Genomic DNA, 12,288 nt, shown 5'->3' with positions numbered 1-12,288 from the left:
ATGTTAGTTAATAGTGTCAATAAAAGATCCACGAATGATATTTATGAAAATTTAACAGTTAAAATACCTAAGTTTAAGTACCTAGGTGATAAATTTTTCCTGAATTTAAAATTCAAATGTCTACAAAGAAATTGCAACGCTTATATATTTATTAAATCTTTAAATTTCGATAAGAAATATTTAAGAGGCCCCTTGAATTTTAATTTTCAAACATTAGCTATAGGTATGTATTTAAATTGAATATTCTAGCGTGTTCGACTAGAAAATAATTTGCAAATATTTGTGATATTGTCAAACTTTAACTTCAAATGCTTTTTAAAAAAAATTGTGAATTTATATTAATTTTTTTTAATTGATTCAAGTAATTATAACTTAAAATGAACTTTATACCTATTAAATATTCAAGATTTTTGACCAAGTGTATATTTTTTTGACAATGTTTGGAAAAAAATCTAAATTTTCATATATCTATTGATAGTACAAAAATAAATGCATCATTTTTAAAATTATACCATGTGCAGAATTTTCTAATATAATTATTTGATAAACAAATAAATTATTTAATCGCAATTTGTTTTGAGTTGCAAAAAAAATCGATTTTTATTGAAAACTATGGTCTTGCGTTTCCCAAATATTTATATTAAGGAAATAACTTTGAATTACTTATCTTTGATCCCAAAGAACCAATTAAATTCACTTTCCTGCAGAAAAATGGTATAAAACCCACACAAAAAAAAAATAATAATAAAATAATAACACTTGTAAAATCTATACATTTTTCTGCTCAGAATCAAATAGATTTGTTAAAATCAGCAAAAAATAACAAACTGAATTGATATTCTTTACACTTTAGATAATTATATAAACACTGATGGGCATATAGGTATTACATAATATAATATACATTACACATACTTATAAACATGAATTGTTTTAAATTTCAAATTTCTGTAATTAGGTAAGAATTAATAAAAAAAAATGTATTAACAATATACCTACCAATAAATGTCTCAATTATTTATTTATAAAAAAAACACACAAAATCCATTTTGAATTGTTTTTTTAAGTGTGTAGTTAGTTTATTTTGTTATTTTTAATGTATATTGTACATATTAAATAGAATATTATGTAAGAATTTATAAAATACTACCAATGAATTAATGCAATTCATTAACATACATATTTAATGTAAAATATTTAAGTACCTATTTGAAATTTGTTTATTCAGAAAAAAATAATTCATAATTTTTAATAAGTCATCTCTTCCTTAATACAACCTTATACCTACACTTAGCCATCAACTGACAGATTGTGATAATTCCAGGCAGATTATAATAAGCGTTCTTGTAGAACTCTTTTACTGGTTATACTATGAATTTAAGTATTAAACACATATCACATAAAACATAACCAAATACATGATATTTAATTTGTTATAAACAGAGTTGGGCGTTATTCGAATGAAATTTTATCTAAATGATTATATAGATAAAATTTTATTCGAATAATTATCTAGATAAAATTTTGCACAACTCTGCTACAGGTCCGTTTCGCCAGCACTGCCACTTTCGAATTCTATTTCTAATATCAAAAATCGACAGTATTATGTACTTTTTTTTGTACAATTTTGTTGTACAAAAATTGAGTTGTGCAAAATTTTATCTAGATAATTATTCGAATAAAATTTTATCTATATAATCATTTAGATAAAATTTCATTCGAATAACGCCCAACTCTGGTTATAAATACTATTGTGTATTTTTATGCATAATTAATAATAACATTGTGATGTTTAGAACTAAACATTCACTATAAATACATGACAAATAACTCAAAACAAAACAAACATAAAATTACCTTTATCAAAAATACATATATCTCTAGAAAAATGTATCAATAAAATTACACTATTACCAGGTCACATGAACAACCACTTATTATTTAATAAATCAATTTTTTTATACAACCCAGCATAATATGTATTATAAATTATAATTATACTAACCTATATTATAATCCAAAATTATTATTATTATCACAATATTATATTATTATTTTTAGTTAATATTACAGAAACCCAACATAGTTTCATAATACATACAAATAAATAAAATTAGACCGTAGACAGTCCGTAGTCTGACATAAAAGTACTTCCAATACCATAATTGTATTCTAGTGTCATTTATATCTCAAAATTTAAAATGTATCATTGTATTATACCTAAAGTTTTACATCCTCATAGTGACATACATAGATATTTTGAATAATTAATGGAGGAAAGGATTATATTTAATAATATATATTTCAAAATATGTTATTTATAATATTGTTTACAGAGATACTTTTTTATAGAACAATATTTTATTTTATGGATTTTCTTGCTAACTTGTCAAACACCTGATATTTTAGAAAATATGTATAAGTATGCCATAATATACGGACCATGCATGTTAAAACTCTTCCCTCTCGTGTATATGTCACTATGGCCTTGTTGTATTTTTTAACACAGAGTTGCATAAAAAATTGAATAATGCCCACTAAATATAAAAGACAAATTGTGAGTCCTTTAATCATGTTTTCATATTTTAGTGATCAGTAACTTATTGATTCATTGATCGAGTGATTATTTATGTAACTAGGCACATAAGATAATATTTTCATAGTAGTAACATGATTATTACTATCATCACGTTTATTAACACAATCTAAGTAATACTATAATAAATACTACAATTTTACATTCATTTCATACTAATATTAAAATACATAGTCATAGCTCAAATTGTAGTTATTTTAATTATAGTTATATAAATAAAGTACTTAAAAAAGTTATTTACAAACTGCAATTAAAATAGGTGATTTTTATATACCAACCATAGAACAATTGTTTTGAGATAGAAAAAAGATGAGTTATTATTTAAAAATAATGGTTTTTATAGATTTACAAGTTTTTAAAGTATAATAAAATATACTTACTGCATATTTCAGTGCTTTAAGGAGCATGATTGCATACATATCTAAGTTTTTAGTACAATGTTAGAACATTTCCTCATAAGGTATTTCTCCGTTTTATATTATATTTTCCCATCCAATACATTATATTTTTAAAATTTAAATCGACTTAATTCGTAAAGATAATAAAATTAATTTAAAATATATAAAAATAAATTGATATATAGATAATGTAAATAAAAATATAATAAGAAAATAGCTTATTATTTTTTGTAAGTGCCTTCTATAGCATATGCCAGTATAGTGTAGGTTATTTCCAAAAAAAAAATTTTTTTATTTTTTGTGTGATCTTTTTAAAAGTATGCTCTGTGAACATTAATAGATCTTTTCCTTCAGAATTGTTTACATTATTTAAAGACATAATATTATATAAAATTTTCTTAAATTACATTGCAAATAAAATAATAAGTAACGAAAAATGGGTTCACTATAAGTTTAACAGTGTATTTTTGGTTTTTACACTAATAATGACTTTCAGTATTAATAACAAAAAATATATATAGTAACAAATGTGTAGTTGTAAGAACTTTGAAACCAATCAATGTAGTGTATTGGATAGAAATGTCATACAGGTAAACATATTTGTCAAGAAAGTGTCAATGAGTCTAAATTTTAACGAGATAATAAACGATTTTTACTGCATATTTGAACATTTTTAGAAGCATAGTTGCATATATATCTAAGTGTTTTTTAGTACATGAACTTATGACCCATCGATAACTAAATACAAAGGCAAAACTAAAATAAAGCTAATAAGGCAATACTTGTGAGTTATAATAAAAAACAAAGTTAATCAATATAAATCAATATAAAATATTAATTATACTTCACTCAAAATAAAAATACATTAGAGCTAAAGGTGGGCTAATTAAATTTTTTTTTCAATTTAGTTTAAGCTAAGCTAGGTAAACAAAGTTAAAAAAAAACTAACAAAGCTAGAAAATAAGTTAATTCTTGAAATTCCCAAATTCCTAGCATTGATAACAGTTAGTTGGTGAAAATTAATAACTTAAAAAAAAATTAAAAGGTTTTTGTTTTTTTTTTTATAAATTTAATAATTTGTTTATTCAAATTTAAAGTACAGTAGAAACCGTTTATAATAAAACCAGTTGAAACAACATATTGGGTGTAAAGACTTTAGATTGAAGGTCCCTGCAAAACTCCTATATTGTATATTTGTATGTACTAATTTGTATCGATTGTTATGATGTCTGTATGATAATTGAAGAGTATACGGATGTTATGACTGTTATTTTTGGTTACATTGGAAAAATCTTGTCCAAATTCAATTTTGAAGGACTAGAAAAAAATAAAGTGTGATTTTTATATAAAATTCTATCTAAAAAAACAGATTTTTTTTTAACAAAATGTTGTAAATTTAATAATACTAAAATAACAATTTAATTAATTAATTTAAATAAATAAAATGTTGTATCTTTACTTTTTTTCTATATGTATTGGTTACAATTTTTTTTTCATCATTTTGGTTATTATTACCTATTTTTCTTAGTCCCTTGAACGTCATTATAAATAATTTCTACTGTATTTAAGTAATTCATCAAATGAATCACATCTACATTCCTGCTGTACATGGCCCTCACAACAGAGAGCTGTTGAATCTAGAGTACAGGGGCCAAGCAATTTTAGGAGCTTGTGAGCTTGTTGTAATTAATTTATACTTATTTTATATTTAATAATATTATAAAATAATATTTTACAATATATTATAGACGGTCATTTTGATATTCTAAGACAGGGGTTTCCAACCTTTCTTTTACAGTGGGCCAAATTTGGTATATGCTTTGGCATCGCGGGCCAACATTTTTAGAAATGTGTTGTTAAAAAAAAAAAAAAAAATTGTTGTCTATCTAGGAATAGATAGGTTATGAAATTGAGAAATAAATAAGAATAGATAAGATTTATTTAAAAAAATGTATGTTTATTTATATAATTTTTTATTTTATAATTCAAAATTTGTTTTATATTTCAAAACAATCAAAACATTAATTAGCTTGGCGGGCTGGATCTGGCCGGCGGGCCGTAGGTTGGAGACCCCTGTTCTAAGATGAAGGTTAACTATTGATTACCTAGAAAATATCATGTTTAGATCTACTGCATCACTTGTAATGGATTGTAACTATTTTCGATTAGATTAATTAGATCTTTATATTTTAAATCTAGCGACCTAGGCAACAAGCTAGAATTATTGAGTATTGTGTAATACACCAAAATCCGAATCGTCAAATCCATCAATTTCATAAATAAACTTGGTAACACAGCAGAAGCAAAAAGGTCTGGTTATAAGAAAATTCACTGAAGACATGACAAAGATCAACAAATCAAGAACAATTAAATTCACTTGCTATTTTATCTTTGGAGATGTATTGGCCTTAAAAATAAATTTTAACAATGTCATAACTAAATTTGCTGGGCTTTTTAACACCCATAAAAAATGTCATTTTAAAAAAAGTATATTTTCTCAATTTAGTCAAATTAAAATATACTTTTTTATGTATAATAATATTGTAATAACAAAATAAAGACATTATTCTTATCAAATTGCTTATGAATTTGACTTTTTTTAATAATTTATAGTAAATTTGATTAAAAGAAGTTTTGGAAAATATATTTGGTACAGGAATTTAGAATTTGATAATAAGGCCCTGCTGATGTGTAGTTAAGTCACTTGTGAATAATTCGGTCACTGAGTATAATAATATTTTAAATAGAATTTCTGAAACAGGGAAAATTGATATCAAATATTGATAAAATATAAAAATCTTTAAGACAAATCAAATACAATAGTGAAATTTAAAAAAAATTAACTCAGGTCCTATTGTTTAGGCTCCTCTCTGATCTTTCTTAATTATACTACTGGAGAAAATATAGAACGGTTTTTATTTCAATGTCAAACAATTTTAAATTAATAGACTTTAAATTTTCAATGGAAAATCAATATGTTCCTAATTGTGTTAAAATCTAAGTGGGTAAAAACCCCCATTATTTTATCTTAGTTATGCAATTTATTAACAAGCACAGCAAGTGTTTTAATAATACAGAATATTAAAAAAATATATAACTAATTACCAAGGTAGATAAAAATCAATTAAATTAAGTAAGACTACATACACTAGTCCACCATGAGTAGCTTCACTACCTCTTTATAATTTTTATTAATACACATATTTAATTAAAATATATAATATTATATTGTAATCATATAATATTATACAAAAAAGATCGAGTTTGTTAGTACTCTATAATCTCGGAAACCACAAAAGCTATTAAAAACAAAACTCATTTTTCTTATTCAAACTTTTACTTTTCTGAAAAATTAGTTTAATTAAAATAAATTGAATTATACTATTCAAGTATTTTAAGTTTTAATTACATAATAAACAATTAAAATGAATAAAGAATTATTTATATTAATATGAAATTAGTTTGAACGAAAAGTATATAAACAATGAGGTACTTTTTGAAGCTACCCAAGCTAGATAATAGTGGCTCATGTTGGATTAAATAATAATTTTTAAAAAAATATGTTGATCTTAATAATAATGCATAATGTATATCTTATCAAAATTATCATTATTTAAAATTTCATTGAGAAGTAGACGGTTTGTCTGTATCATATGAGCATTTCTTATCTCCTTCTTCTTTATGTTCATCACGTTGTCTTTTCAAACTGTCGAGATATTCTTGTTGAGAAGTGGCCAAAACTTTTGTTAAGATACCAATATCTTCCCATTTAGACATGCCTAAGTGATTAAAAAGTAAAGTATAAGCTTTAGTAATAATTTATGTAAGTAAAAATATTTACCAAAAAGATGTGGAGGTAATGTGACAAATGATGGATTTTCTAATTCTGAATAATCTCTGCAAGGAGATAAATTAGGTGGAGTTTTAGGTCCAACTGAATATCTGGGGGGCGAAGTTCGAGATTGATATGATTTGACAATAGATGCAGAAGTTGCAGTTGAAGATGCTGATGACTCTTTATCTTTCTGTAATTAATTATAATTTTAATAATTTCAACCATATTCTATATTTAAATTTTAAAATTTTAAATATACTTTATTTCTTTTTTCATTGTCTTTTAAGAATTGTAAATAACTTTCACGTGCTATTTGTTCTTCAATTGTATCATTGGTAGCTTCCCAATCTGTAGCTCTAAGTTTATCTTCTAACATTGTCTGTACATATCAAAATAATTTTATTATTGTACATGGATATATATATATATTAATAGATTTTATCCCTGTAGGTGGGGACCAGAATACACCCTCAGTAGTCAGTGCTCATCATAAGAGGCAACTAAAGGGAATATAGTAGAGGGAAACTGCGCTACTAGTATCAAGTATAAATTTATTTAGGCTTGGACAATATCTCTTGAAAATGAGGTATATTGCGATCGGCGAAAGCAGCAGGAAACTACTCTAATTAATACCTCCTAAAAAAACCCATCATCATGTCGTCTGTAATTAAAATAAATTCTAGCATAAGCACCTTAATTGGATCTCAAGGAGATGCAGTTACCGAGTGATTAAAAGAAATATGGATTTATCATATAATAATAAAAAAACATATTCTACATCAAAAATTAAGCAGATGTTTATAAATATTTTTGAAAAAATATAAGTCATTAATAAATATTGTTTAAAAGTCTTGATACTATAATGGTAATTAATTGAAATTATTATTTAGCTGAGATTCAAATCTGAGATTAAAAGAAATCATTGTTAAACAAACTAAAAACTATATATATATTTATTATAATAAATTTGTATATTCAAGACACTAATGTAGGCTTGTATAAGCTATCACTAAACATTTAATGAATCAATAATGATTTATTATTCCTTAAACATAATTTCACGGCCTATGATTGGTGTACTAAACTAATCAATATTTTAATTTTATGCAAAATAGTAATAATAACTAATAAAAATCATAAAATTGTTTTAAAGATAGTTTTTACATAATAATTAGATATAATCAAATACTGTACCAATAAAATATGTATTTTAATATACTTTAATCTGTAATGGAAAACATACCTGCTCTAACAAATAATCTTCGCTTTGACGAACAGCATCAGTTAATAATTTTTTATCGGCTGAACCAGGTGAATAACTTGGTAATCCTAATCCTATACCAATTGTTGCTTTATGTGGATCTACAATACTATTATAATGACTTCCTCTTTGATAAGATAATCTAATTGGTGGATTAGAAGACTCTGATTCATTAGCTCTATTGAAGATATTTATTGGTTCTTAAATAAAAAAAAAATAATAATACAATTAAAGACATAAGATATTTCAGAACTTCAAAATTAAATAAATTGATTTACCAATTTCATAACAATAAACCTCAATTGGACGATTATATAACTCAGACATAGCATGTATTTCTACGTGGTTTCCGTGAGTTCGGTCTAGTCTTTTACGAGCAATATATGTATTGAAATCTTCAGTGACATACTGCATATAGTAATCTTTATTGCTTGACTAAAAAGTATTTAACATTTACAAGATAGTTTTTTTATAACATTTAATGGATGTTAAATATGTTTAACAATTAAGATGAATAGATTTTAATTAATTCCTAAAACAAATTGTTGAACTTAAAGAGAAAAGTAGGATTTTGAAAATATAATGATTAATGATTGATTAATTTAATTTCTTTATCAAGTAGAATATTTATGGTGAAAAAATCCAACAGCATTAGAACTTTTAAAGAGGAAGAAAAAACTGTACCTTTTTTAAATAAAAATAATATTATTAAGATTTAAAATTATTTTATAAAAACTGTTGACTTAAGTTTAAGAAATATAGTTTGATAAATAAAATATAAAATACTAATTTTACTACAACACTATTAAATTACTCACAACATAATCCATGCACTGTTTACGAACTATATCATGCATATCTTGGTCACCAAATAATTGATCTGATACAGCTCTAAACAGACATGCACCGTCATCTTTCATTTGTTTCAAAACCAAATCACATTTCTTCAACTTTTTTTCAAAGATACGATCTTGCTGAAATTTATAAATTTATATTATTAAGTGCTCATAGTTTAAAACTTATGAGAACAACACACATGTGTGATCTCCGTCTTACAAATGTACAACATAGTTAAGTAAATTTACATTCAGTGGAACTAGTTTAGTTTTTTTAGCTTTAATATTAGAGAAAATTAACTTAAAACCAATCACTTAAAGGTAAAAACACTATTTATACTCATAACTAATTAAAAAATTAAAAAATAGAAAAAATCTAATAAAAATGTCATTTTATGTCCACTAAAAATAAAAGAATTAATTAAAAAGAATTATGAATAGGTATTATGATAAGCTAGAAATTAAACTACCACTAAATGATTGATTAAATACATTCACAAAAAAACCTTAAGGGCATTTTCCTTATGAAGTGAGCCTTTACTAGATGTAATTAATTTATGCTTAAGTAAATTTAAGTACTCACAATCTATTTATTATATATTTATATAAATACATTATAACTACATGCATCATACAGTAAATAATAAGTTGAGTAATAAATACTTGTAAATACATTTTATATTATAAAATACAATTATAAATCTATAGTTACCTCAGCCCATTCCATGTCATTAAATTGCTTTGGGATTTCACCGTATTCATCCTCACTATTATATCCACAATTGTCTGAATTACAGTGACCATTTATGTCAGTGGCTCCACACTGACAAATACCAGAACTTTGTGATAATCTATTGTCCCATCCTTTACCATTTCTTGTATTTCTTAAAATTATTAAAAACTTATTAGACAAAACATATGAAATGGGTACATATTATGATCAAATAAATAGACAAAAAATATGCTGAGAATAAACAACATATACAAATCTTTAGTACAAAATACAATTTTTCTCAGTTTATTTAAAAGCATACCTATTACTAAATTACAAGTACCTATGGGGACTACGGTGAATCCTACGTTTTGATTGTTTTGAACTTAAGACATTTTCAATATTTTCCACAGACCATCTTTGAGGAGACTTAATTCGCTCATCTAATGCATTTATCTGAAATATTAATAACAGTTTACATTAATTTACATTATTTATCTATAGTTTTATTTATCAAAGTTAAAGGCTAATGACTATAATCAATACAATATAAGTACCTACTTATTAATCTTAAATTATTATTTTAAGCCAATTATAACATTAATAGGTTCATAATTTTGTTGCGGCACAAAATAGATGTAATTGTACCTTTTTTATATTTTAAATGTATACATGAATAAAATAATGAAGACTCGGTATATTTTGCAATTATAAACCTAGCTGTGAGTGACATTGTTTTTCATTTGATACCATAGTATCCCATATCATCATGCAAGTTAGAATTTTCTATAATGGTAATTTCAGTATTTGTATTATGTTTAATTAAAAATGTATCCATTTTTGATAAATTTTATTTCATTTCTACTTTATGATGAAGTTGTTTTTACTTATAAGCACTATTGGTTTTCTTTTTATATCTTTGGTTTTAACTTCCAACTACTTGGTAAAAAATGTTTATTATTAAATGAATATTATTTTTACCTACGCTATACAGTAACACCAAACTTTATTTAATTCACTGGGATTAACTCTTTTTTTTGGTACCTACCCACTCTTATGACTCATTTAATGTCTCGTTTAATGTGATATCTGCTAACTGAATTAAGTTGATTAATGCAATACAGCAAATACTGTAAATCAGTTGTCTATAATTCTGTATACTATATAGTTACACTACATTATATAATAATATCTATAATATATTAAGAAGTCACCTATCTACCCACTTATCACCTAAACAATTTCTGGGTATTTACCTCACTAGCCATGTGTTCAGGAAAAATGGCTTTAAACACAATAATGTTATGCTGATGCTATTCAAACAAAAATATAATATGTGTGTGATAATATTTCACTCAATAATGGAATAATAATATTTTCAATAGACTACTTTACCAATTACAACATAAAAAACAATATGAACACAGTAATAGTTATTTCGGTTGTTTTTAATTGGAAACCACAATTTATTGACTAACCTAACCTAACTAATACTTCAAACAACATTTGTTGCATATTCTGAATTATTATTAAGGCTGGGATTTTAATCCCCTAAAAATCTCAAAAAATGCAAAAATGACTTAAAAAACTCAAAAAATGCAGTATAAAAATTCATTTAATTATTTATAAAAAAACACAAGGCAATACGTGTCTTATGATACCTATCGATTTTTCAAATTTGTTTATGTAAAATGTAGCTTCTTAAATGTGAGTACACATGATGACTACTAAGTTGTATTTATTTAGTGCATCTAAAGCAAAATATAAATCCAGTATGGCAAAACACTAGACAAACAGATTTATTTTAATACACAGACAGGCGGCAAAGTGCTGAATATAATAACACAGCAGACAATATTATTGTTTACCTGAGAATGAGTTTGGGTCGTCGGATGAGGTAAGGCATGGCCGTGCGTGCTCGACGAAGGTTCGCATTCTTCTAACAGGGCCTGAGGTTTTTTTTTCTTAAGAACCGTCATGTCAAGATCAATGCGTGAATAACGGTTAGTAAAACAACAAAACAATAACGGTTGGTAAATCGAGGAGAAAAAAACGAATAAACGATATCAATTGTAATATTGAAACCGTGATGGGCGCACAGCTTAATGTGTCGTCGAGATTGGATAACACGCAAATACGCAATTTAAAACAATAACATAATATATATTCTAATCTGTAACGATTACGATATTATTATACATTATTATTATAAATACTATTTATTAATTGCGATGACTACCGCCGACTGTTGAACGACACTGTTGGAATAAAATTTTAAACGTAGGTGGTACCCATACGGCCCATACGATATAGTGTATATAGTAGTAGAGATACACATCGGAATAATAATAATATATACATAAATATTATTTTTATTTTTATTTTATTTTTTTTTTTTTTACTGCCCATTTGTGTTCGATGAGAACTGATAGAGCCCCCACAGGCGTTGATAATAACAACGATTGCGTGTGAGACTGATAAGGGCGACGGTGACACGATGATAACGGACGACGACGACGACGACGACGACGACGATTCCCTCGGACGACCACGACCGCGGCTGGTGTCGCGGTGGGCGACGGCGGGCGGTGGCGAGCGGTCCGCGGTGACCGTGTTCACCGTGTTCGGTCTTTTGTGTTCGAAACCACCG

At 25.4% G+C, this 12,288-nt stretch overlaps 1 protein-coding gene across 1 annotated transcript; it reads right to left on the bottom strand.

Annotated features, from left to right (window-relative positions):
- Positions 1–1,738: 1,738 nt before the first annotated feature.
- Positions 1,739–12,057, bottom strand: LOC114121262 (OTU domain-containing protein 5-A-like). The gene is made up of 9 exons (XM_027983517.2): positions 11,507–12,057; positions 9,982–10,094; positions 9,639–9,810; positions 8,909–9,064; positions 8,369–8,525; positions 8,073–8,290; positions 7,089–7,208; positions 6,836–7,019; positions 1,739–6,773 (listed from the first exon to the last, which is right to left on the bottom strand). The coding sequence occupies exons 1-9, from the start codon at positions 11,615–11,617 to the stop codon at positions 6,616–6,618; spliced, it is 1,389 nt and encodes a 462-aa protein (XP_027839318.2). The 5' UTR covers positions 11,618–12,057; the 3' UTR covers positions 1,739–6,615.
- Between the last annotated feature and the right edge of the window lie 231 nt (positions 12,058–12,288).

Source organism: Aphis gossypii, chromosome X, assembly GCF_020184175.1.
Source record: "Aphis gossypii isolate Hap1 chromosome X, ASM2018417v2, whole genome shotgun sequence".
NCBI lineage: Eukaryota > Metazoa > Arthropoda > Insecta > Hemiptera > Aphididae > Aphis > Aphis gossypii.
This window is presented reverse-complemented; position numbering and strand designations above follow the sequence as displayed.

Coding starts and splice junctions, on each gene's coding strand:
- LOC114121262 (XM_027983517.2), bottom strand. CDS start 11,617: ATGACGGTTCTTAAGAAAAAAAAACCTCAGGCCCTGTTAGAAGAATGC. Junction 10,095..11,506: donor CGACCCAAACTCATTCTCAG/GTAAACAATAAT, acceptor TTAATATTTCAG/ATAAATGCATTAGATGAGCG. Junction 7,020..7,088: donor ACAATGAAAAAAGAAATAAA/GTATATTTAAAA, acceptor AATTAATTACAG/AAAGATAAAGAGTCATCAGC.